Source organism: Calonectris borealis, chromosome 12 (assembly GCF_964195595.1).
Source record: "Calonectris borealis chromosome 12, bCalBor7.hap1.2, whole genome shotgun sequence".
NCBI lineage: Eukaryota > Metazoa > Chordata > Aves > Procellariiformes > Procellariidae > Calonectris > Calonectris borealis.
The window spans coordinates 536348-563555 of record NC_134323.1 but is presented as its reverse complement, the minus strand read 5'-3'; the positions used below and the strand labels follow the sequence as shown (position 1 = coordinate 563555).

The 27208-nt window shown below is 46.6% G+C and overlaps 1 protein-coding gene across 10 annotated transcripts in view; it reads right to left on the bottom strand.

Moving 5' to 3' along the window:
- NLRC5 (NLR family CARD domain containing 5) overlaps nucleotides 1-27208 on the bottom strand; it is a 54211-nt gene that overhangs the window by 26202 nt on the left and 801 nt on the right. For 5 of the 10 annotated variants that reach the window (XM_075160787.1, XM_075160793.1, XM_075160791.1 and 2 more), the window contains exons 2-21: nucleotides 23499-23668; nucleotides 23023-23323; nucleotides 20220-20282; nucleotides 17624-17689; nucleotides 14599-16354; nucleotides 12673-12759; nucleotides 12230-12313; nucleotides 12062-12145; nucleotides 9649-9738; nucleotides 8743-8793; nucleotides 7780-7845; nucleotides 6978-7061; nucleotides 5903-5986; nucleotides 5396-5485; nucleotides 4717-4782; nucleotides 3652-3726; nucleotides 2853-2936; nucleotides 1706-1789; nucleotides 359-448; nucleotides 193-240 (exon numbers count right to left, since the gene is read on the bottom strand). In XM_075160787.1, the coding sequence (XP_075016888.1) occupies nucleotides 193-240; nucleotides 359-448; nucleotides 1706-1789; nucleotides 2853-2936; nucleotides 3652-3726; nucleotides 4717-4782; nucleotides 5396-5485; nucleotides 5903-5986; nucleotides 6978-7061; nucleotides 7780-7845; nucleotides 8743-8793; nucleotides 9649-9738; nucleotides 12062-12145; nucleotides 12230-12313; nucleotides 12673-12759; nucleotides 14599-16354; nucleotides 17624-17689; nucleotides 20220-20282; nucleotides 23023-23323; nucleotides 23499-23504 (3359 nt within the window). In that variant the 5' untranslated portion in view covers nucleotides 23505-23668. The other 5 variants (XM_075160789.1, XM_075160788.1, XM_075160790.1 and 2 more) reach the window with 5 other exon arrangements.

The following is a 27208-nucleotide window of genomic DNA, read 5'->3' as shown; positions in this document are numbered from 1 at the left end:
TCTGCTCCATACCCTCAAGCCGCTGTCAATCAGCCGTGAAACAGCTCACCCTGCTTCCACCACCCTGACTGGAGTTTGGAGCCGAACGGCTCTTTAATTGGCACGCCTCAAGGACTCACACATCACCATCTATTTAAGATTTCATAAGGAGGAGTGTGAAAGGCTTAGACAGATGAGTGGGTATGATTTTACCTGATTCTTTCCCAAAAGGTTAGATGAACCACCTGCCTGTGTCCTAAGCTGTAAGCAGAAAAGAACATAATTAGGATGGAGTTTGAAGATAAGTGATCCTGTATCACTCCTCAAAAACCACAGCTTGAGGTTTTAAATAGCAAAAAATAGGAGCACCTGGTCATACCTGAGGTTCATTGTTTTAATGTGTTCCAATGTACATAAGGACTGAGCTAAGAAAAACACAGAGTTCAGGGAGATCTGGTTGTCATTAAGCCTACAGGAAGAAGAGATGAAATCAGCTGCTGCAAGCAAAACTACCAGCGATTTACACTGCGTCACCCGATAATAGCAATCCTTGTCCAACACTCTCAGAGACTGCTGCTTTGCCACCTTCTGCCTGCGTTTCCAACTACAGTTCTGCAAACACAACTCACTCCTGTATTTTTTAAATTCGTCCCTCACTTTTAGAGTTCAGAGAATCACAGAATAATTGAGACTGGAATGGACCTCTGGAGATGTTCCAGTCAAACTCTCCTGCTCAGAGGAGGGTTAGACTAGAGCAGACTGCTCAGGATATTGTCCAGCTGGGTTTTTAATATCTCCAAAGATGGGGAATCCACAGTCTCTCAGGGCAACCTCGTCTAGTGACGGACCATCCTCACCACACAAGTTTTTGCTTATGGTTAAATGGAATTCCTTGTATTTCAAGATACCAATGCAAGGCAAAAACAACTCTTTGACTGTAAGCGCAGTTGTGGCAGTACAAAACCCACACTAATTAAGACCATGCTCAGGTCTGTTAGGTCTATCATCGTATCTAGTGTGACACCGTATCTAGTGGGCAGTGTGCTTGATGCTGGGAAAAAAAAACGGTTAAATAACAGCCATGTGTTTCATTGCACTGACGTGAAGAGAAGCTGCAGACTGTCAGTAACTGGAACAGTCTTGGCTTGAGAACAGTTCAATTAATCAAACAGGAAAAATAAATATCTCTTTCAATAAAGCAGAATGGTGCTATACTCCTTAAGCCACAGTCCTGTACAGTGCACTTGCAATGGGAGTGCCAGGTAAAATACCCAGACAAACATAAGCCACCGTTGCGGCTGAATTCAGACTCTGCTGCTGAAGCCGGAGCTCCCCAGCATTTATCTTCCAAAGGTGCCCACCTCAGGAGAGGAAGGACTGCTCTCCTCTCCCAGGTGAGGAACTGGGAGAGGAACAATTTAGTGGTCTGCTAAAGATCTCAGCGTGTTTTAGAAACCAGGTGCCACACCTGCACACAAGATCACCCGTCTCCTTCATGGAGGACTGAGCCTCTCGGGCACTGATCTCAATCAAGCTCCAAGTGGAATCAATCTGTTCTGGACTAGAGATGGGGACGGACCAGACAGCACAGTGGATCTGTCCTCAACGGACACAGCATATAACTGCACTTGATCCTGAAGAGCCCTTCCCAAATGTGGACTGTGCTTCCACAACCAATACTCCCACAAAAACCCACCCATGAGTAAGGGAAATAGGAACTACTCACTTGAGAGAACTTAACATTTTCAAATTCGGGAGGAACTGAAACAGCTGCAAAAGTCCCTCGTCTCCCAGATAATTATTTGATAGGCTAGGATTTAAAGAAAGGCATTTAATTTTCATAGAAAAAAAACAGTAGGCACAATCAGCTCTTAGTAACAAGAGCTCTGAAAGCAGAACACGGGCACCCTAATCCAAACAGCACATGCACTGCCCCTCTCCACTGACACTTAAAGCCTACATGGAAACCAGGGACTGGAATTAAGCAACATAAGACAGCCAGAAACCTAGCTCGGGCTTCATCCTTTTCTCATGCCCACCAGGTGACCCCTCTGGACTGACGGTGCTTTTTAATGCAGTTCCCAGGAACCAGAAGTCCACAGCTCTGAGAAATGATCAACCTCGACAGAGCCAACGGAGGAGCCACGGGTTAGTCCTGGAGAAGGATGCTGGGCTCTGGTATTAGAGCCAAGGATTACAATGGGCTATGGCCCATGTGAGATCAAGGGACATGATTGCTTAAGAAGAGCAAAGGCTAAAAATCTCTTCCACAGGCTGCCAGGCCTAAGGGAACAGCCAGCCCTCAGGCGGTGGCACATAGACTACATGCTTGTGCTGGTCCTTGTTCTGTCCTCAAAACGTAGATGTGGCTGCGTGTGTTGGATAGCCTTTCCATCCGGGCCAGGTCTGCTCACCTCTTGGTGCTAGCAAACAGGATGACTCCCCACACACCGCGCTAACAGAAGAAAGTGCTTTGGTGCTGATGGTCCTTGTACACCATATGTGGGATCGCCAGCAAAAACACAAGCTGTCACCCTCGTTTTAGGTGGGATTCTTCATGCTCTGCAGCTTTGCTTCCAAATGGCCCAAAGGCAAAAATGACAGGGCAAGGTTTTACAGCTTTTGTAATACCTGAAGTCAGGCTAAGTGATCAAACAGCCCCCTTCTAGATTTATGTCCTGCAACTTTTGCCCTAAGAGCACTAAAACTGTATGTCTCCTTGGAAAAGGATATTAGCCCATGTAAAGCTATGCCCTTCATAAGGCTATGTCTCTACCACATTCTCCGTACAACACTGCAGAACAAACAAGTGGCATTTTCTCAATATCCCAAAGAACTGCAGATAAAGACCCTAAGAGTTACGAAGGACTCACTCCAGCTCAGAGATGATGCTACATTCCTTCAGGACTGCATACAGCTTCTCCAGGTCACTGGCTTGAAAATGACTGTCTGTCAGTCTAGGGGGAAAGAGAAATCAATGGTCCAGATCTGCAGGGTTGCAAACAAGATTGTAAACTTCACTCCTTCAGAAAACCAGAGAATAAATGAGGAGATAATAATGAAATAAAAAATCCCCTTGAAATATCTTGCTTTTATTTTTTTGTCTGCAACACCTGATAATCTGTACTTTCAGCTCTTGTCTGAGAAGAGACAAAGTAAAGAAAACTTGTGGCACAACAAAGAACCAGGTCCCCAAGGTCCTGGTTAGAAGACTTTAGGCACAACTTCTTCCTTCCTCCCTGCAGCCTACGAAACAGACGGGCGCACTCTGTGCTGGAGTAAGAGCGTGATCTGATATGCACCTGAACACGGGAGCAGCTTAGGATGCATTTCTCCAAATATCAGTAGAGAACCCCCAACATCACAAGCTCTGTCACCGCCAGCTCCCCCAACTCCCGCATGGGAGCCGATGCAGTAACCGTACAATCACCACACCAATTCTGCGAATAAGATACACAGTCCCCGATCTATTCTGACTCCTGCAGAAGACCACAGACGCTAACCACAGAGCTTCTAGTGGTGCAAGCTGGGACTGTGAACACTGCGATAAAGGACTGACTGAAGGGGCCTTTACCAGCTCTCTTGTGATCCACCTTGGAGATGCAGGTTACATCAGCTATAGGATCCAGAGATAGGACATGCATGAAATACAATGAAAATCAGCCATGGTACCTTATTTTTTTTGAAGCAGTAGGTGTCTGGTTTTCCTCTCCATCCTTCTCATCAGTAGAGAACACAGGCTCTTCCCTAGTAAGTAAGCACAAAACCAGACAAGGGTAAAACACTCACACTTTAGCAATTTGGCAGGTCCCTGGGGCTACCCCGGCTCTAGCCCACACCCGTACCTTGCCAATAGCAAGCTCTTCTTTCTTTCAGTGATTAACCATATAATTGAGCATGCAGGCAACTGGGGATAAGGGGAAAAGACAGATTTCTCATCTAAACTACAGTTTGATGGATAATTCAGCTTTTGCCTAAACATGTTTTGTGAAAGAGTCAGTGCAAAAAACTGACTATTCATAAATAAATGGAACATCCAAATCCTAAAATATCTGAGTTTGAAATGTCACCTGGTGCCTTAAAGAAGTCACAGATCATGTGTCTCAGGCCGTCGCTCTCTTTAAAGCATAGCAACAACCGGGTTGCATCCCATGATAGCCCTGCTGTTCCTCCCCAGATAAGGGGTGGAGGTGTACCATAGGAAATGCTACTTTACAAGGGCATAAATAAAGGAACCTACAGCTCCAGAAGCAACAGGAAACCATTTCTCAAACAAAACATTTAGGTTCAGCTGGTTTGACCCATAATTTTCTGAGGGGAAAAATAAAACTCCAAATTTATTTTGATTTAGGAGTACCATGATCCAGAATGCATAGTGTAGTTAACTAGACGATTTTAAACATGCAGGGATCTGTGAATCTTTTTGGAATTTGGTTTGGTGGTGTGGGGTTCACTTGTTTTTTTACTGTCCACTACTATCAGATAGCACAGCTGTCATTAAACAGCCTGCTTTGCTTAGGATGCTGTGGGTTGAAATGTCCCCTAGAGACATAAAGCGTAATCAAACACTGTAGAAGGCAGTGGACAACTTCCAAACTGGCTAAGAAAACCAGGAGAAAGTACTACATTTAGATTCAGAGGGGAAGGGGGGCAAGAACTGTTGTGAGATGAAGTGTTACCCTTGGTACCTAAACAGGATGCAAGAACTACATGAGATGCTGAGAAAACACGCTCTACCTAGGAGGAAGGGAAGCAAACTCTCTGTCTTCTGTAAACCTCAGGACTGCAGTCTCATGACAAAGGCTGTGAAGAAGAGAAGGAATCAATCAATGTCACATTTGGGCTATTTACAGGACTTCTTGTTTTAAGAATGCTTGATTTTGCTCTGCAAAACTCTTTGGTGACACCAATCACTTAAAACACTCCCAAAGCAAGCAAAAAATAATCTCCATTAGTTTTAAATGCTGGTTGATCAAACTATGCAATATCAGATGACCCAGCTTCTCTGAACCATTAGAGAAAGCGCAGACAAAATTGTTACACTTGAACTCCAGGGGGGTTCCAAGGGAAGGTAATAGGAGAGAACTTCCAGCTTCACTCCAGGAGATTTCACCAGTTCTCACACTCTGCACAGAGACCCTCTCTCCAAAACTTCCCAGGGCAGAGAGTGGGAACGAATCTAAAACTGCCCCCACGCATGAATGGACACAGAGTTCTGTACCTTCTCAAATTCTGGTCGATGGCTCAGATAAAATCAGCTTACAGCAATGTATTACCAAGTGTCAGTGTTAGTAATCATCTTTGGACATGTTCTTCACCTGCCCCACTTCTGAGGTGACTCAACAGAAATCTCAGAACCTAACTCTCAGACTTGTATATTGGGATTAACCTCAGGAATGATTCAGGACCTACATACCTGACTTGTACCTCCATCATCTTCTGGCAGGTATTTACCGACCTCAACAGACTGCAAATGCCATTAACAGAGAGGCAGTTTCGACTGAGACTAAGAAAGATAAAAAAAGCAATTAGCTGGTCACTGAAATCACACAGGACTGTCCTAGTGGAAGTGGTCATCAGTGTGCTGCATGCCTGAACCCATTTCACTTGGCATGGTGGCATGGCGGAAAACACACAGGACCGCTACTCCTGAGGAAGAGGTTTTAATGAAAGGGCACTTCAGCACTTCAGATGCTTTTAGACCAGTTTCTGTGCATGATGATGCTCTGAGCCAGTAAGCAATTTCAGCCTGAACAGTCTCATGGGCTGAGTCTCATCCTTCCTTAAGAGTGCTCAGAGCTGCTTCTGTAGCACTGGTCCGGGTGAGGCCTTTGCCTCCTGGATCCCTGCTCAGCATCTCCGTACAGTCCTTGCCAGGCTGAGGAAGAGAGGGCAAATTGGTTTTGTACAAGGCAACACTTACTCCAGCTGCTTTGAAATCGATATCCAAGGCAGGCTTTCCAGCAGGCAACTGCAGCCTTCATCTCCAAGCTTGTTACCTGATAAACTGAGGCATTTTCCAGTTAGTGGGGACTGTTTTGCACAGTATAAACAACAAAGCCCTCAAAATCTGCTTGCTTTCCCTTGCCGACAAGCAAGCTTCCCTTGCTTTTTTGCCTGGACTGTTCTTCTGTCCCAGATCAACCTTCCCTGCTTATCTCTCTATGAAGTAACTTCAAAGAGTTTTATCCCTAGGACAACACGATTCATGCTTTAGCCCCAAAAACATCTTATTTTAGAAAACCTAAGTGGGAGTACAAAACAAGAAACCAAATGAGTAAGTGTTTACTGTCCTCCTGGAAGGAAGAAGGGAAGGCAGAAAACTCTGGATGACAAAGATCTCCAGATCCCAATTCAATTCAGTGGACTAGAAAACTGGAGTTTGAGGTGTAGCTAAATTCAAGATAGTGGACTGAACTGTCTTGGAACAGATATGCCTGCATTTTGCAGGGCAGACAGGCTAGGAGGAGAGCTTTACAGCCAAGTCCAGGCGGCCTCATTTACAGGCAAATAAGGAAAGGTAGGGATGACACTCATTCAAATGTGCAGGTTATGAAATGGATCTCTCGTCTTCCTCCGCTCACTTCTCCCAACAGAGCTGAAAGGCTTTAGAAGACAAAAGGGACAACGCAGAAGCAATCTGTGTCGCTTCACTGGCTCAGAGGATCTGCTGGAGGAGCTGTGCCTCTGGGACAGCTCCGTGCTGCCTCCAGCGCGCAGCGCTGCTTCGTTAGCAGGGTCAGCTCTGGAACTGGCGTCTCTGGTTACAGCCTCGGGGAGCCAGCGGCTGCAGTTGTCACAGGAACTGAAGGCTGCTCGCATTTGTCTCCCGCTGAACCTCACCAAAAATCCCTAACCAGGATCCCACTAGACATTACAGAAGGCCGGGACCCCTCCTCGGGGTCAGGCCCCATGTCTCACCGCCCTCTACACGTAACATCCCCCGCTCCCCGCCACCCGCCTGCAGCCACTCAACAGGAAGGAAAGGAGGCACTTACTCCACCTCGGAGAGACAGGGACAGCTCTGGAGGATGGCAACGATCTCCTCTGCATGTTGGGAAGACAGGCTGTGATCCTGCAAGCTGTGAACGGGAAGGGTTAATGAGCAGTGAGGGGAGAGTGGGGCCCAGGCATTTCTGGTGTCTCTCTCCAGAGGAGGGCACGCAGAAGCAGTGCCAGGAGAGGGAGGTTTTACTCCCTGCTCAGCCACACAACCCCGAGCCCATCACCCTGCCCCTCTGCGGCCAGTGCTGCAAAAGGAGCGCGGAGGGACGCGCTGGCGGAGTGCTGCCCAAGCGCAACGCCTCGTGTCAGAGCCGCCTGGCGCCGCCGTCGACGGGAAGGGGACGGATGTCATTGTGCCTGTCGTGCAGGGCAGCGAGGAAAGAGGAGGAGGTAAGGGAGGGCCGTTTCCCAGCTTGAACACGCTCAGATAACATGCCTGAATTCTCCTGTTTTGAGACAGCCGCTACTCTCTTCTGGAGCCCAGGCAAGAAAGAAAACTACATGGCTCATGCCTTTGGTAGCTATAAGAACATATGGCAAGATGGGCATCATCAAGGGAACTCTGTCTCTCCAGGGCTGTGGAGCCCAACACACAAGAAATAAAGCCACCGGCTGGGCCAGATAGGGATTTCTATTGTTATTTTTATTTACTGATTCAGGTGTATTTCAAACTTTTTCAAATGTAGAAATATCCTCTGTCCTTAAAGACCAACACAGCTGATATTCTTGTCTTTTTGTAGTACCTGTCATCTGCAAATCACATTCACCAGCAGGAATTTCAATGCCTTCTCTTACCATAACTTCACACGTCTAGTTGGAATTACATGTTCCTTATTCTCCTCCGACCTCAAATCCAAAGATCTGCAAACAAGCAAAATATTTGACCTTCAATATGCCTTCACAAAATGTGAGGACCTGGGAGCTGGTTAGTATTTTCTGGAAGTTTTCCAGAAGAAACCACAAGGTCTGTGTTCTGTCCAACCGCTCCATGCAAGGTTAAATGATTTTCAAGAGCCAGAAGACCTCCATCAGCAGATGGGAGCACAGGGGGTGTCCACACAGGATTTCCCTGTACGTTTGAATCAACTTGATAACTGAGCCCCAATTCAAAGGCGTACTAAGACGCGGGATGTTTTGCCTCCATGTGGGACTGTGCCACCACAGGAAGGGATAAACATACCCACCAGTGCCAGGCTGCCTACAACAGCACAAGATGGGTGTTCAGGCATATGAATAGGAGCAGTTTCCAGCTGTCTCAGGGCCAGGGTGAGCCAGCTCACACATGCACGCCAAATATCATGAGGACTGCACAACATAGCGCAAAGTGAGTTCCCTATCAAGGAACAAGAGATTGTTTCATAGTTTCTTAATTAGTGTCAAATCCACCCTTCCTTCAAAAGTATGCACCAGCAGCGAGAACACAGGAGCCAGCAAGAGAAGGAGCAAAGGCTTTTCCTTCGCTTATCCTCACATTCAACTGTCCGTTGGCTTCAGCATCAGCAGTTTTGCAATAGGAACGCAGCACTTCAAGCTGGCAGTTGTAAGGCGTTGCCTTTGTGGAACTGGCTGGCAGGTCTGTGCAAAGACCAGCTATTTTGGTTACCTTTCTCCTCGCTCAGGTGGATCCAGCTCTGCCAGATGTGAGGGCAGAGGCAACCAGTTCTGTTGCTGGTGACACCAAGCTGATGGTTTGAATCAGCATAACTCCGAATAGAGCATAACCCCGAATATAGCATAACCCAAAGTGCAGTTTCTCACCTCGGAACTTTCCCAGATGGGTCAGAAAAATATATCATCACTGTGTCCTTCCTGAAAAAGAGATCCAAGCCAATGTTAGGGCACAGGTGGAAGGATGCCATTTCTTTAGTAGAGGTGCTCAGTAAGGACCAGTGCCTGGATGCTAAAGAGGGCCTTGACATCTGCCATGCTAGCACATTGCCACAGGCGAGCAACCGAGCAATCGTGGCTAGAGGGCAGCAGGACACTCCCCATGTTGAACAGGGGCTGCAGTACAGACAAGAGTGTAACACACTTAAGAAGACTGGGCTGGGATTTTTTTTTGCAAGACCAGCAGTTTGTTGGAAAGAGGTTCAGTAGAAACTCCATTCCAGCAAGAAAAATAAGAAAAAGCTGTATGCAATTTGACTTCCCTTGAGTTACACCGAGGATTAACTTGGCCTGTTCAACGTACAACCATAGGAGCTAGGTTTTAAAAATTCTACCCTTTCTCTGTCATCCTGGACCTATGAAAATACCAAAACCTGTAATTTAAAGGAACACAGAGCTAGAGCTACTTAAATCCACACATTTCCAGTAAACTTAGCTGATTTATAGCAAATTTATGCTAGCTAGTAAAGAAATTCCTGGTTGATATACTGCAGAGCTTAAAAGCAAGTTTAAATTCTGTTAAATAGGAAGAAATATTACACCCTGCAAACCAATTTACAGACCAAGGATAAAATGACCTATTAAAAAAATACAGAGAGAAAGTCCATAACGTGATAAATTCAAATTTTGTTTCAAACAGAAAACAAAAAGGATTAAAATTAATTTTTGTTGACTTTGATTAGCCAACAATTAAGCTGTAAAACAGTATCCATTCAAAAAGTCAGCATCTAAAGAGACAACATATTTGTTTTTGTAACAGGTCTCACGCATTGATACCTGACACGCAGTTCAGTAGCGTTTTGACACGCGACGACTTCCTTTGCCAAAATGAGAACAGCATTCAAGGAAAGATCGTTGTTGCTCAGACTGCGAACACGAGGAAGAACACAGCCTCAGCTTCTGGACCCAACAGCACACTCTTTTGTTACGCAAACGCCCTCTGCTCCGCACCCAAACACCCTGAAGCACACTGTCGTGGTTTAACCCCAGCCGGCAATTAAGCACCACACAGCCGCTCGCTCAATCCTCCCCACCCCGGTGGGATGGGGGAGAGGATCGGAAAGGTAAAAGCGAGAACACTTGCGAGTTGAGATAAGAACAGTTTAATACTTGAAATAAAATATTATAATAATAACAATAGCAACAGTAATAATAATAATAATAACAACAACAACAATTGTAATGAAAAGGGAAATAACAAAAAGAGAGAGAAATAAAACCCAAGAAAGACAAGTGATGCAAATGAAAAACAATGGCTCACCACCAACCGACCAATGCCCAGCCTGTCCCCGAGCAGCGGCCCCCCAGCCAGCTTTCCCCTAGTTTATATACTGAGCATGACGTCATATGGTATGGAACATCCCTTTGGTCAGTTGGGGTCAGCTGTCCCAACTGTGTCCCCTCCCCACTTCTTACGCACCTCCAGCCTTCTCAGTCGGCAGAGCATGAGAAGCTGAAAAGTCCTTGACTTAGTGTAAGCACTACTTCGCAACAACTGAAACATCAGTGTGTTATCAACATTATTCTCATACTAAATCCAAAACACAGCACTATACCAGCCACTAGGAAGAAAATTAACTCTATTCCAGCCAAAACCAGGACACAGCCATTCTTTTAGTCAGGGGATTTCTCCAAAACTTCAGAATTTTGCATTTAGGACCCAAAAAAAGCATTATCAGATCATAGTTCTTCTCTGCAAGCTATAGCTCCCATGAATTTAGAATCAGAGATACTTCCTCTCTGTGCAACAGAAGAATCATTAACCATTTTTGGGTTATGTAGGGTACTTTATACCTGTATGATTACACAACCAGCCCACAGTGCAGTTAAACTCTTGCTATAACAAATCCAATTTAAGTATGGCATATTAAAGTAGTGTGGTCCAAACCCTCGCATTTAAAACATCCCCGAAGACACAATACTAGCAACCTCTAAGGATTTATTCTTCAATTGCATGTTTATTCTGTTTCATTACTTGTTGAACCTCATTAAATATAAAACATAAGGTCTTGCTTCTACAAATCCTCTGCTTTTCTCAGGGCCACAGAGGACCATTCCTGTGAGCCTCAAAGAATCATCCATGACAACACCACTGTATATGTGTAATAGAAATGTGTGAAGGAATGAGGCTTACGGATTGCACTGGCTTCCCAGCTTTTCCATATGATAAGCTGCTTCACTGGGGACACGCTGGCATTTCCCACGAGCTGTTATCCAACGTGCCCGGGAAAGCAGAGGAGCAGGTACATTCCCCCTTTCCTCTCTCTTTCCAACGTGCTTTTAAACACTTCTAATCATACTGCAAAGCCAGTAATTAATTCTGGGATGGGGTCCAGCAATAACTGCAGGTGTTTTGGGTTCACCTGCTTGCACCCAGGGGTACGTGGAAGACCTTTAAAGGCAGAGTCACTCCCTTTTAACTGGGGTGGGCAGACAGTGCTGGGGCAGCACAGCTTTGTGGCTACTCCTCTCCTGTAATGCAAACTACACTGAGACTCCCAACACTTGCAGCAGCTCTGCTCTGCTCTGCTCTGCTCTGCTCTGCTCTGCCTGCTGCTGCTTAAACTGCCCCTGCTAGCTTTTCAAAGGCTTTAAATCCCTTCACAAATCAGGCTGGTTCTCTCCACTGAAAAGATGCAGATCCATTTGGGGAGTTTTCCTAGCAGTCAGTCCCTCTCATTCAGCACTGTGCTGTTACGGGAGTGTTAGAAGGAGGAGTACAGGAGAAGAGGGCTAACAAAAAAGCTGGGAAGACAGGGATGGAGCCATCCTCTCTTACGCAGAGGTGAGGCACCTCAATCTGAGCCTGACCAAGGGGAAGAGAGGTGAGGAGGCAGAAGAGGAAAAAGTCATGCCAGGCACCAAGCTGAGCACATGCATTGTAATTCCTGGAAAGGTGTCAGTGGTGCCAGGACTCCCTTGAGATTATTTTAAAACATCTGGGTAAGAACTGTGAGGCTGAGTCTATCTCAAACTGAGCCAGGCCTCAGCATGGCCCTGCTTGCACTTAAAAGTCTGTGCCTCAGCTTAGTGCCCCGCATGTCCCCCACTGCCATCTCTAAGAGTAAGTGTCACCCCTTTCAGAGACATCCAGCAACTCTCCTCTGATGACGATTTAAACTCTCTCTGATGCTATGCTTGGCTTCAGAATGGTTACCATTTTTAATAGGTTTAAGCCATTTTTACTCACTCTATTTTCTTCAGCTTTTCCATTCTGGAAAACAGGTCCATCACCCTCTTCACCTCCAGATCCCGTATCCGATTGTCCTGCAAGCTGCACACAGATTCATTCTCATTAGCACCCAGGCCCCCAAGGAATGAGCGGTTGATCTGAGGGGCATTGCCACAACACACTCACTTTATTTCCTCAAGCTGGAGGCACTGTGCTGAAGCCTGGACCAAGTCAGTCATCCCCTCAGCTGTGATGCTCCCGCCTGTCAACCTGGAAAAAGAAAGAATCACTCAAACCAGGCAGAGGAAGGACTAGCATGCCGCGCAGCGCAGGGCAAGCTGCCTCAGATGGGGGCCTGCGCTGCACTCCTAGCACACCAACACAGAGGTGAGGCCGCCTGACTGCCACCCGCAGCAACTTTATGTTCCTTTTCAACCAGGGCAATGCAATACTCCTCTTGATACCAGCAAAAACCAAAAGCCACACATCTGTGCTGCTCTGCATAGCACTGCTTTACGCTCTATATAGCGCTGCACAGCGCAGATCAGCCTGGAGTGATTAACCTGCAAGACAGAAAGAGAGGACAGATAGAAAGAGAGAAGGCTCTGACCTTACAAGCAAAGACTTACTCTAGTTTCTTCAGGGTCCCCATTCCTCCTCGTAAGCTCTTTGAAAGAGCAGCAGCAAAGTCATCGCCACATCTCCTACTACGAAAGCTAAAACATGAAGAAAAGGGAAAAAACATAAACACAACAAAAACTGAAATAAGCTAGCCCACAGAGCAGGTTAAAACACGAATTTAAAAAAAAGTGTTGAATTTCTTTCTTAACAGCCTTTGTACCATGCTCTTTTTTGCAGCATCTTTATCTTTCCAAACCCAAAAAAAACCCCAACATTACACTTGCACATCAGCTGCAAATACCTCAAGAGATGGCTTTTGTCTTTTGGTGCAGCGACACCACGTGTAAGTGCTGCCACAGACGACGAGCCAGCCCTATCGCGTGTCCCACCAGAGTCAGCACCCTGGAGGCTAGCCAAACTCATACAGAGAGTGTCTAACAGCTCCCGTGTGATGAGCTGCTGAGTCACGAGAGGGTTGATTTCAGGCCAGATACTTTAAATTTGGGTGGCAGAGTAGTCAGAGTTCTCCAAAATATAAAAGACACAAGGTTTTTAAGGAAAATACCTCTTTTATAGAAGAAACTGGTGGTGTTGGAAAAAACAAACAGACAAACAGGTAAGTTTTCAGGCACACAAGCTCTCCTTTGAATCAGTTGCAGAATGTACTGATTATGGGATGTATTGGTACACAGCAGCCTGGGTTGCATGTCTCCCACAGCGTGACTGGGGACCTGAGAGCAGAAACCCACCTACGGCCCTGTTGCCCTAAGTGCCTCTGCCACCTTCCCCTAAATCAGAGGGAGTCAGGAACAAGCTGCAGAGGTGCGGTGGCATGTCGGACATAGCCCACGGTCATTAGGAACACGCCTGAGGCGATGCTTCTTCTTTAGACAGGTTCTGTACAAGCAACATGCAGCTGAAATGCTTGAGGTCCCACTGCCCTTTGCCCGCCCCTCCACGAGACAGTACTTAGAGTGCTAGTATCCTGCGGAGCATAAACGAAAGCACTGGACCCGAGTGTGTATGAGCTGAGGAAGAACCCCCCAAAAATCCCCTGTTCCGTTCTCCGAATGCACGGGAACAGCCCAACCATCCTCGGCCATCTGCCTAATCTGCTCTTTGAAAGCAGAGGACTCCGTGCACTGCCCTGTGCCCGCGCTAACAATTTAGAGTTAGGATGTATCATCAGAAAGCTTTTCTAACAGGAAATTAAATGGTATTCCTATTCTTCGTAATGGAGGCAGAGAACAATTGATTACTGTCCTTTTTACAATGATATCAATATCCAGGAATAGCAGTTTTCACGTCTGTTTCTGCTCTTCTGTTTCACAGCAGACACCATCACTCCCTTCAGGTCAAGGTAATTCTCACCCTGGCTGCTCCCCATCTCCTCCACATTAGCAAACTCTACACGTGCTCCTCTAAGTCATTCACAGCAATACAGAATGAGACCCGTTCCACAACAGGATCCCAAGAGATCCTCCTTGAAAAGTCCTTCCAGCATTACAGCAAAGCACTGATAGAGAGCACCTGAGAGCGCAGGTGTCACCTCCTGTTCATCTGGTTTATGGTGATTTCACTTAGATCACAACTTTCTCATTTACTTGCAGGATTCGCCCTGCCTTTGTATTGTCAAGAAATGTCTATCGTTTTCTCTCTTATCTCCCTCACTAACTACCCTGCTGTTTGATTGTTTTAATCAAAACAAAGAAACATACAAAAAAATACAGCCAGAATGGATTTATCACCTTAATATCCTTCAATCACTCATAAATTCATTATTTAATAAATTTTTTCAGTATCAAAGTTATGCTGTTGAGATCAGAATTTCTCACATCTTCTTTCTCTCCCTTCTAAAACAAATACTAGGCTTGCCCTTCCAACCCCTTAGCCCTTCTCTCCACCCACCAGCTCCCAGCACTCAGTGTGTTTACCTCAAGTGCTCTACATTTCTACAGCCGGCCAGAACCTCCAAACAGTCAATGTCCATGAGACATCTTGCAAAATCCAAATGAATCAAATCCTGGCCCGAGTTTATGACAAAAACCAAAGCTGACATGTCCAGAGGTGTCAGTCTGAAGTTTTTAAACTCATATTTGAAATTCAGCAGGCTCCCGATGTGCTGGGCTACTTTGAGGTCTTGTGTTTCAAACGTGCAGTGGCAGAGCTCGATGACCTTAGGCCCTGTCAGATGAGTGGCTGCTAGTTTCTTGAGAGACTGCAAGATTGCGTCCTGCTTATCCTGCACCCAAGCTTCATCTTGTTCAGCTAGCAGCATGAGAAATGTCCTACATTCTTTTGACGACAAGCCTGAGAGGAAGATGTGAAAACTCTCCATGAACTCGGTCTTCGCCTCATTCTTTAAAGTCCACTTCGACTTCAAAGAGAACTTCTTCTTCAGGTCGTTCTTGTCCACCCTCTTACTTACCATGAGACACAGTGCTGCAAAAAACTCTTGCAAGCTCAAGTGCACAAAGGCATAGCCAGCTTCTGGGCGAGCGCCGCTCGTCTTCACCTCAAAGGCCGTCAGCAGTCCATGTAAGGAAGCAAATTCCTTCACGTGCTCTGGAATATCATCAACATAAAATACAAGCTTCTTATCTTCCAGGCCTTTCAGCGCAAGATCACACAGACCCAAAATGGCCTTCTTGTTGCAGTTCAGCTGAGTCTCCTCACCATCTGCATGCTCTCCCTGCTGTTTGTTTATGAAGATGAGAAGCATTTTGATATAAAACTGTGTCATAGTCTGAGGAAGCTCCACACTCATCTGATGTTTAAGGAGCAAATACTCCAAACAGATGCACACAACATAACACAGAGCAGGGATGAGGCACATGCTGAGGAGCTTGGTGTTGTTCTTCAGGTGAGCAATGGCTTGTTCTTTGAATGAATGCTGATGAAAATAGTGGCTGACATATTCCTCAATCTTCTCATGGTCAAATCCCCAAATTTCTGCTAGCAGATCTACTGTGTTTAATAAGAAGTAAGGTACTCTCTTAGGTCGGCTGGTGACCAACACTGTGCAACCAGGCAGGAGCTTCCCGTGACAGAGATCTGCAAAGAGCTCAGATATGGACATACGGGAGGTAAGAGTTGAGCCTCCCTTAGAAGAGGATGACACATCCATGTTAGCTGCAAACTCATCCAGCCCATCAAAGATGATGAGTGTATGCCAGGCATTTTCCAGAAGGTACTGGAACACTGCATCAGGGCTATCTTCTGGCTGAAGGAACAGGTCAAACAAAAGCTCCTTCAGAGTCAATTTTCCTTCTAATAAATTCAGCTGCCGAAACTCAAACAGGAAAGTGAAGAGAAACTGAGGTAGGACACCTTCTGCCCATTTCTGACAGATCCTGTGCATTAGCATGGTCTTGCCTGTACCTGGTTTACCAAACAAAAAGATCACCTTTGTCGTGCCTGATGGGACCACACTACGAAACAGATCTGACACTTTCACAGCTGTATCCGCACATTCTTCTGGTTCAGGAGCACCTGCCACATCCTCTCGGGGTTTATCTGATCTCTCTTTTAAGCGGGAGGCTTTGCTCTGTCGAATGACAAGGTTGACAAAGGCTGGGTTGAAAGCCAGTGGCTGCGTTTGTTCCTGTGCTGCTGCTCCTGCTGCCCTCCTGCTTCCATATCTCTGGCGGACAGAATCGATGAGGAGATGCCGGTACTCTTCAGCCGGATCTGAGAAAGAAGACAACAGAATGAGTACGAGGGTGAAAAAGTTAGTTCTGAGCCATGACAGATCCAAAATACTACCACTTATACACAGAGAAACACTGGCCCTGATCAGAGGCTGCTCCACAGAGCTACGTAAAGATGACAAATTTTGAACACATGAAAATAACCCATCATTTTTCCTGTTTTTGCACAGGGGCCAAAGACGAAGAAAATTCAGGGAAAAGGTGAAACAGCTTTATATAAAAACTAAATCTTATTATCTCTTTAAAATGAGAATTAGGTATGGGTGTATTATGCATATAATTCCCTGTTCACCAGCTCCCTGTTCACTCACGCTGGCCTTGCGCCACGCTTGCTTAGCTATCTGCGCCTCGGAACAGACATATCTTTTGCTCTGAGAATCTGAGATCCCTGATGGTATCAGCATCTCTTTGTTGAAGAGAGAACAGTGGTGATAATTAAGGGCGCTCAGCACCTTCTGAAAAACCCTATCCTCACCGTTGTTAAGTCTGCTGAGTTTTGTCAACGGACAAGATCTGGCCTCCCAGGAGCACCTCCTCAAGAACTTTCCTGTACGCAAACTTTCAGTCAAAAACTGAAACAGCTGCCAGCTTTGCCACGCTGCCTGTGTTCCCCCACCAGACAGTGGGCAGAGCTGGACCGTGGGGATTGCAAGGCTAAAAGCAGAGGTAGAAACGGGTAAAGAAGGGCAGATGATGAAGGAAAGGATGTGGACACTGGTGTTATACAGCCCGCAGGTCTGCTCAGGCTACCCAGTCTTTCCTGGAATTACTCTGCCTCGATTTTGCCATCACTCATCTATTCAGTTACTTCTCTACTTTAGGGTAAGCTGAAATCATACGAGTTTTTAACGTGGTAGAGAAACTGTGGAGCCTTTAGTGGGTTTTAAATTGTCGGTATGTCTCTTGATTTGGTTAAAAAAAAAGCAAACAAATACAGGGACGACCTACAACTGAACGCTTTACTGGCATATCGCACTTTAAGGGAGTTCTTAGCCTATGCCATCTGCATCCCTTCTCCTCAGGTAGATTTAATATATCTCTGAAATGGAAATGGATGTTTCTTGTTATTTGCCAGGTCCCGTTGTCTGTATATTGTATAACCTGTTGCATTAAGAGTTTATGCAGCTACTAAACAAAAGTTTCCCTCAACGCAGGAGGTTGATTTCTTGGGTGTTTCTGCAAAGAAATTAAATAGGTCCTTCCTCAGAGGAAAGCAGACCACCACGCTGCTTCTGGAACATCTACATACCTAGTCGTTGCTGTTTAACATCCTTATCACTCACAGAGCTGCTGCGATGGCGGCGGCGAGCAAAGCCTGAAAATTGAAGTCAGAAACATGTCAAAAGAGCATTTTGAATGGCAGCTTATTAGAACAGGGCAAGACTCTCCAGCAAAGGATTTGGGGAGCTGAAGAGGCAAAATTGGAGAGACAAAACGATTTGCAAATTCAGGCTGAGTTTACAGAACTGCTTTTGCAAATGTTGGAGTAAAAGCAGAGGTGCACCTAGCTATAGAAAGACAGCTTGTGCTGGTCCTCATGAGGCTAATCCATCCTCTTGTCCCACTCCGAATACGCTACAGCTCTCAGGAATGACCTACGGGTCTGGGCTGGTTTAAAGACCTTCAGTAATGGAGCTCCCTGAACTTCTCCAGGCAATTCATTCCAACACTTCAGTTTATTTATACAGATTTTCCTAGCGGATAACATCAGTCTTGCCTGCCACAGTGTGATCTGGTACTTCCCTGTTCTATCCACTTGAGTGTTTTTGCAGAGAAGTCAAGCAGGTCCTTCCTCCTCCCTGGGACACATGATCAGCTACGAGGATTCAGCATTTATCTAATATTGGAACATGACTTTGCGCTTCACAGAGCTGTTAATATGCAAATCTTACTGTTCTCAGCCAACAGCAGCTGGGACATCAGAAATAGGGAGGTACAAGCTGCTGGTGGAAGCCTGGCTTGGAAAATCTTTGCAGGAAACAATGTGAACTTTAAAAGGCATGGCGATGCATCTGCCTTGCTTTAAGCACAGGAACGGCTCCGTTAGCCTGGGGAACAGGGCAGGGAACAGCTATTTCTGGGAAATGCACAGCCCACAGATTCCCAGGGCTGTTTATGGTGATTAATTCCTTGTTCGTTTATGGTGCTCCCTCAGATGGAGAGAACGGGCAGAGCTGAGAGAGGCATGAGTCTTTCCCTTCTTAACTGGTCCCAGTAACTTTCAGCGCTATTTTCAAATTTCTATTCCACCAGCAACTTCCGAGATCGACCGCCTACTCACTAGCACAGCAGCTAGCAGCAGCAGTCTGCCTGCAGAACAGAAAGGTCACTTTTGTTTTCAAGATCTGAGAACTGCAGGTGACACACAAGATACAGTATTTGCAGTGCCGAGACTCAGAAGCAGTCTCTGAGTGAAAAGCAGAGGCAAAACTGTCTGTGACCACACCATCCGCTGGAACTGCAAAGGGTAGGCTGGGAGCTACGATTTAAAAGGGGTAACGCCAGCAGAGATGGGGAAGGCAGGGAGTGCTCACTGCTCAGGGAGCCCAGGGCTAAAAGCCTGCCTCTGCCTGGCCGGGAGCAGGGAATGCGAACAGCAGATGCAAACACACAAGTTGTGAGGTACTGAGGGCACTGGCAAACCTCAGCAAGAACCAGAGCCAGGTCTGCAAGAAGCTCCTGTTGCTGTGAGTGTGAGCCTTAGCCAGTCCCCAAATTCACACAGTAGGAAAAAAATGAAGAGCAGCTTTTCCTTCAAATCATCTCTTTTTCCCCAATGAGCAATCCAGCACCAAACCCACTCCCTGCCACCAACATTAAGCACCTCTACAGCACTTTGCTCTCTGCACTGCCAGGGTCCCAGCTCAGTGACTGCTCTACGCTGCAGCCTGCAGAACACAAGGCTTCGTTTCCTCCTGCTTCGTTTTCCCCCAGCACACATTTCAGGAGGACACAGCAAACTGATGGCAGCTTTCTGTGATAATTTGGATTTATTTTGCCGCTACCTCCACCGTTTACTCTCTCACAAAGCTGGATGCCAGAATCACATCCCTTCTCCCTCTTTCTGCTGTGAGACTCTTCACATGGGGAGGACCTGTGCTGGTGTTTCATTTTCTGGAAACTGAATACCTGGTGACTGAGAAGGCAACTCAGAATTTGCAGCTTGCAGTTATTCCAGCAGCTGTTACATGAGGGCCCAGGGACATCAGTCAGCGGTGGCACATACCTTCAGTATTTTCACATTGCACCAAAGGCTTCTGACTGATATTTGGGTGATGTATCCTGCTGCAAAGTGCCAGAGGAAGAGGAGAAATCTTGAAAATAAATCCTTCATTTCATGATCTGTACTGAGTAGGAAGGCCTCAGTCCCAAATTCAGCCCTGAAGAAAGCCCTAGAACTACTACTACCCGTTCTTTTAAGCTCTGATTCTGACAACTGTGCAATGGTTTCTGCTGTTTCAACTCCTGAATAGTCTTTCTGCTCTCCCTTTAAAAGCCAAACCAACTTCCTCCACCTACCAATGAGCCAACTACCGCAAAATGCAAAAAGCGGGGATTTTGCAGAACGGGTGGGAAACTCCCTTGGCTAGAGAAACTAAAATGAGCGAGTTCCCCAGCAGAGTCAGGGCCACAAGTCTTTTCTGAAATTCAGGGAGAGAAAATGAAACAGGGGAGGTTCATCTGGAAAGCACCGAGAACAGAAAAATTAAACCTGAAGTTGCAGTGCTTTCCCCACACCTTGCCAGCGCTGTGGCCAATACGAGGGACATTTAGCCCTGCCCAGCCCACAGGCAGAGAAGATAAACTCCAAGAGCGTAGCACCCCAGGGTCTGTTCCAGCCTTACCTTTTGGCACAGACGACCGGGCACTCACATCTGTGCATGCTTCTTGTTTCTGGCTGAAGTTACCTAAAGGAGTTGGATTGGAAATGAAATACAGTTACTATGAGCGTCCTGCTCTTGAAATCTGGGGTGCTGCTGGCCAAAGTCAAAGGGCAGGCAGCTCACAACACACACAGTGGTACAAACCAAGACTCGGTATAAGGGCTGATGCAAGACAGCCAGGTTTCAGGTTCCCCATCTGCTCTTTTCCTTTCAGATTGCTCTAAAATACAGTTAACTTCTGCTTTCAAGAGAGGAGTGAAGCAACTTTTCTCTATGATACATACAAACTCAGAGCATGGGTGGCTTTGGCTGATCTAAAACCACATCACAGCCAAAAAGGGAAACCCTACTCCTCCCCATTCCTGCAAAGGAGGTGTTTCTGCGATGGAACTGTCGGCAGAGTCAGGTAGTAGCCCAGTCAAGGGCCTTTTCCGACTCACCGCAGAGGCTCAAGCTGCCAGAAAACGGCACGCAGCACAGCCAGCCGCACGGACGACGTTCACGGGGCTTTAGAGGACCTGCTCAGGTCAAACAGGAGTCCGCGTATCACCAGGGCTCTTCCGTTCAGATAAACTCACGCCTGAAAGCATTGCTCTCCAAAATCAGATGGGAAGCCTTCATACGTTAATTCCTCTCACTGTCATTTCCAGCGTTTCCCAGCTGGGAGTGCAGGCCAGTACTCTGGTATTTCTAGCTCTAGCATCAGCAGGAAGCAACGAAGAACAAGGCTCCTAATGGGCACACGTGCTGCGCCACGGCCTCACAGCTCAAACATCCTGACCCTTGCCCTGTGTGCCATGTAAAGCAAAGTACCCCGTTCTGGTGCTGGAAGACTCGATCCCGCTATTTCTCCACTACTAATCCCAAGCACTGCCTGGGCTGCCCCTCAGGTGGGTTTTAGCCCACATCAGTTCTCCAGCCTCGCTCACCATGCAGACAGAAACTCTCTTCCCTAGGAGTCCCTTCAGCTAAGGCAATCTCATGGTTAACCTTGCCTAACCTAAGACGGCTTTGCTACTCTGAACTGTGGTCCCGTGTCGTCCTCCTCCAAACCACCAACTCTGCCCACCCCCTTGGGGCAGCCCCTGCAACCACACAGCGATGCAGAGGGTCAGGGTTAACTGAAAGCCACCCCTAGAGCAAAACCAAGAGCAATTCATCTTCAGAAGGATCAATGATGCTAAACTGTTAATACCACAGTTACCCCAACTCCCAAACCTTAAGAGATGTCTTCTTTTATGATACGCCGCAGCATTAAAAGGCTGAAATCTGTTTCGGCTTCAGTCCCGAGAGAAAGCCCCCATCAGTCATTGTTCCCTGTTGCTTCTCTGGTCTTTCCCCCATTTCACCCCTGCAAAAGTAACTGCTGCTGCAGTTGGTTACCAAAGGCTGCATCTGTCCAACTGATGCAATTAATGACAAGTTACTGCAAGCAGGATGTGAAAAACAGTACCGCTGAGAAGAACTCATTGTGTAAGACCTCCTGCAAAGTATGATGTTAACAGAAGAGAATTAATAACCAGATAAGGTAACCCAGTAAGGGAGAGGCGCAGCTTAGCTGGTGCCACAGGTTTCCATAAAAGAGAGTGCGTGCACACGTGTGTATAGTCTACGAGATAACACGCAGTGAGTGTAACCACCGCACTCTATGGATCACGTGATTTTCTCTAAAGCCACCGCCTCCAACTGCTAATGAAAGATACGGCGAAGTGGTTTTCTTGTGGTGTATTTTAAGACTTTTGATTGCTTGCCTTTCTGGATCAGGAAAATAAAAAATAGCAATTTAAAATCCACGGAACAAAAAGGTAGTATTTTCTTCTTCTTCAAATAAAGCTATCAAAAAAATTCATCTCAGCTTTATTGGAGAGGGAATGCACAATTTTTATTGGTTTTGGCTTTTTATGTCTAATTTTTTTTACCTCAACTTACATTTCTAAGCCAAAAGTTGTGCTTCCAAGAAAAAAATACTGCAACAAATTTCAGCAGTTTCAAAACCTTCCTTCAAGAAATCTGGAAGAGAAAACTTGGCAAAATAAACTTTCTCACCAATAAATATGGACTGAAGCTAAATTTTCCGATTAAGAAAATCATTGCATTGAGAAACTCCTGAGCTACTATTGCACCAATGTTTTCTCTCTCACAGCTACTGTGACGCTCTCCACTCTCACAAAAAGCAAACGGGAATCCCTACAGCACAGCACATTTTTTTCCCCACATTTCAAATAGACTTAATCACTGTCTCAAGAACACTATTTTTTCTCTGGGCAAAGTGACTTTGCCCTTGGGGACACTTCCAATTCAGGAATCCAGATGATATGACCATGCAGGTTCCCACAAGGTCCACAGAATCCTCCATCTTCAAATCAGGCCAACCTTTATTGAAAGAGCCAAGAAAGTGCCCACCAACACCAGCAAGGCGTAGCACAACTGGTGAAAAAGCACATCTGAAAGTGTGCACTATTGCTGTTTGCTGGCAGTAACTATTTTTGGAGGGACTGATCTTATTCCAGAGATTACGGTGAAAGACAGACAGGGTGAACCAGAAGGAAAGTCAGATCATTTTTTAAACCAAATGGCTTGGTTAAAAAGGCTTGTAGCTGCCCGGACACCACAGAGAAGGCTGTCACTTCTCACTGACAAGGCACTGACGGCGCAAGTGAGGGCACTGGTGGTCTCACTGCCTAGACTGTCTGATGGCTATGGGGGGCCAAGGCGTTGGCTGTGTTTGGAGACGGTCGGAGGAAGCTGGCCCGATCTCCATTACCTTCTCCTGCAGAACTTATGAGCAGTATCTCCAGATCCAGGGGGAGGTCGCACTCCATGCAGAGGTACTGTGCAAACTGTTTCCAGGTGGCAGGGCCAGCCTTCTCCAGCAGGTCAAGAAGCACTGAGACTTTTTCTCTGTGATCGGTGATGCCATCCAGGCCATTCAGGGCCATCCCTGGGAGGAAGCGCCGGGAGGTCACGAGCAGCCAGTCGGGTCGGTGACTGAGGAACTCCACTAGCTGGGGGCGGGCACTTGCTATGGCTGATTCCAGGTCTAGATCATCATTCTGAAATGGAGGCTAGAGGGATGAAACCAGAAAGGGTAGCAATGGACATAGGAGTGAGAGATGTTCACCCACAGAGCCCTGCTATCGAGCAGCCAGCACAGCCCTTGATGACTTGATCTGCTTTTCTACCCCTCGGTCACCCTCCACCTCCTTCCCACAGCAAAGCCATGCACATACGGTCTCCTACCTGCATTGTTGGGTGGTCAGCCTCCTCTCAGTCGTCAAATGCCAAGGTGACTTCTGCTCCATACCCTGATGAAGAACTGATCTGCTAGCTAGCAGCAGCGTTTCAGCACACAGTATCACCCCAACGCATGATTCATGCCTATATGCAGTTGCCTCACTTGGTGCACATGCCTAGAGATAACAACAACAGAGCAGGATGTAGATATGAAAGGGCACGGGCAATTACATGGGTCCCAGATCTAGAAGCTCTGCCTTTGATCCTGGGGTCAGCTGTGGAGCTTTTCACCTCTAGGTAGCACCCTCAACTCAAACCAGCAGTGACCACAAAATTTGGACACTTGAGGATCCACTACTGGCGTGATGAAAATGCGGGACTGAGCCTTGTGCCCTAAGATGCAAGTGAAGACAGGCTTTACAGGAGCACTTCAAGGGAAACACAGTTTTCCTGGTGTCACTGCCTGACTTGAGCTGGTCTTCTATGCCAACCTGCTGCTCTTAGCCCCACCATGGAAGATGATGCAGGAGAAGCAGCAGCTTGCTCAAGTCAGGCAGTCAGTCACACCAGAAAAACTGTGAAAAGCTAATCCTCGAAGGTTACACAGCTCTCACAAAGAAGTTTCAGGTGCAGGGGGCTGAAAACAGCACCAGTGCCAGTGCCAGCCACCCCGCCTCTCATTAGAGACAGCAAAGGGACCTGTTTCTCCCCGCACTGCAGTTTGCGCTGGCTGGTGTCCAACCAACCCTTCCACAGGGAAAGGGATGAGGAAAGCAACTACCATCCTGCATGCCTCCAAACATGCTGCAGCAGGACGCCAGCATAAGCTAGAGCAGCATCAGGACCGTGCCACTCTGCTATCCCCAGCAGCCAGCTGCCTACACGGATGTTGAAAGCCAGCTCCAACCACAACTACCATCACCATGTTTGCAGAAAGGCTGAGAAATAGAAACCACAGGGAGCAGCCTCCATGCTCCATCCCCCCACCACCTACCTGTCTTGCCTCCAGAGGAGACAGTCCTTCCAGGTCCAAGACTGCTGCGCTGTGCGTGGCGTGGGAAAAATTCCGACAGCTGCTGTAACACTCGAGTTTACGTGGGGTGGGGACGGGACAGTGACCAACCTAGTTCAGCAAAAAAGCCAGTAACACGGTTGAGTGGAAGCATCCTGTTGGGTAGAATCGTTTCATTCCCTAATGAGGCTGGTGCACGCAGGGCCATTCCCCAGTAACTGCCATTTCCTGAGCAAACACTTTCTCAACCCAACAGCAGCAGCAGCCACCCCACCACTACCAGGGTGGAGGGATGGGGGAGTCGTGCTGCGGAGCCCACCTTGACTAGTGTCCAGCCCTCACTCCTCTGCACTGACCGTTCAGATATCTGCAGTAAAGTGAGCCACAGGCCTTTTATTTTTGTCTTCTTGACCTGGCCAAGGAGGAAAGTGGGAGATTTCTACAGAGCCAAGGGAAGAACTCAAAACAGAAGTGGAAGACAGAAGGGCGCTCTGGTGGAAAGACCTTCCCATCTGTGCACAGACAACTCCTAATTCATCAGAAAGTTACGCTCGTGCTGGAGTGACCTCACAGCAGAGCCATGCCGCTCCATGGGGCACCTTGCACGCAGAGAACATCACCTCCCCACATCGCCGCTGGGCATGGCACGCACCCAGAAGCTGAAGACAAAACAAAAAGCAGGCACCAGGTTGGAGCATTGGAGGTAAAACTGCTCAAGATGTTTGTCCCACTCATCTTTAAGAGGATACCCCTTCTCCCATAACCCAGCACCACTCTCTGCCCTCTCTGTACTGCCTCTTCAAACAGCCTCGGATGTTTTGAGACGGAGCCAAATTAATGCAGCAAAGGGATATAACCTGACTGAGTGCTACAGCAGAGGACTGGATGGGAAAGACCTCATCAGTCCCTTCTGTTCCTGTGCTGCGAAAGCCAAGCAGACATCCGATAAGAGCAAAGCTTGCGATCCTGTACACTCTTTCACCAATCTCTGACTCTTCAGGTCAAAACCATGCCACAAGTTGGTTATTATGCAGCATCACCATATACTGGTTATAACACAGTATCACTGCAAGAAAGACCCTACCCAGGTTACCATTCCAGATCAAGCTTTCAGGATGTGTTACATAAAAAGTGAGGCAGCTCTGGGATCCATCAAAATGTAGGTAAAACCCCCAGTTTGTAAAAATTGTCTAATGCCTCTCATTCTAACAAAAAAGTTACTGGTGAAATGCTAAGAAAATTGGGCTTAACCAGAACCAGTGTTCTCCTCAAGCCATTTCCGTAACGCCAAAAACTGAAACTCTGAACCTTACTGGAAAGGACTCTGCAAGTTTTCATTCAAAATGTTGTATTATGAAACTCATATTATCAATTATACAAATAAAGAATGCTAATAGTAACACATGCATTAAAACCAAAGGAAACAATGTTTCAATTAACTGGAAAGCTGAAGAGAAACCATTTAAACATTTCAGATTTAAACAAACTGCAAAATAACAGTGCTTCCTGCAAAACAAACTTAATTTCCCAGTAGCCTGATCAGTCACCCTTAAGGGACTGTCATTTTACGTTTCTTCAGCCAAAAAACAGAAACCTGTAGACAGCAATGCCCTGACTTTATTCCCCTGATGACCGAGAACTACCATATTAAAAAAAACAAATAAAAAATCAGACTTTAATGCCAATGAAGACTGAAAGCCATTCAGGCAAAGGGTAGACTCATATGAAATAATTAAAGACTCATATTCAAGACCAAAACACTGAAAGGTTAGATGAAAGCTCAGGTGATACTGCACAGCTCCTATACTAGTACTGCTCTGCTAAATCAGAACCAACGGGCAGCGACCTATAGTAAAATCCCTCTGAGCTCGAAACAAAGCACAAACACCTCCCAAGAAGAGCCAGAAAACTTTTAAGCCTTGACCCTTGCCCTCGCCCTTCAAATGTAGAAACACCGTTAGAACACATCGTTGCAAAAATATGCCTCGCCTCCCCTCCCCAACTTGGTACTCACGCCATTCCCAGCCACAAAAAATAAAACTGAAATGGGAAGCTCCCTGTTGCCAATCTACCAACTTCTTGCATGCTCTGAGGAGCGCATGCAACTTACCGAAAGCCCAGAAACACCAGCAGTGGCACCGAAAACAAAATGGAGGGTCACAAAACAAAGCAGCTGGGGGACAATGTCCACTGCCTTGATTTCTTCACTGGCTAACCCACTGCTCTCTCGAGGCACACAGCCCTTCCGTGCCTTTCAGGACTTGATGAGCGAAATACAGAGCAAAATGAAAGTAAAAACAGCTAGGAATTCCCAAACTGCAACTCATCTGTGGTAAAAACAGTGATGTGAGCAAAAATACCCAATCAGAATAGCAGACGAGTGTTATCTTATTCTAAAATCTATAGCTAGATGATAATTTAGGTAAAGCTTTTGGGGAGTGGTCCAAAGAAATGGGACTCGGGGGCAAACACTCTCACTGGAGTAAACTCCGACTTGGTTGTGGTTAAGGCTCTTGCAATGGGAATATTTTTATTTATATGCATAGGTCTGATTATTCTGGGACACAGCGAAATATTTATTTACCATTTCCACTATATCTAAGAGAAAAAAGCAGCCTGCCTTTCCTTTGGAACAGGAACAAGGTTGAATGAGAATGATTTGAGGAAAAAATCCCAGGTTTCTAGATAGAACTGTGTGCACAGA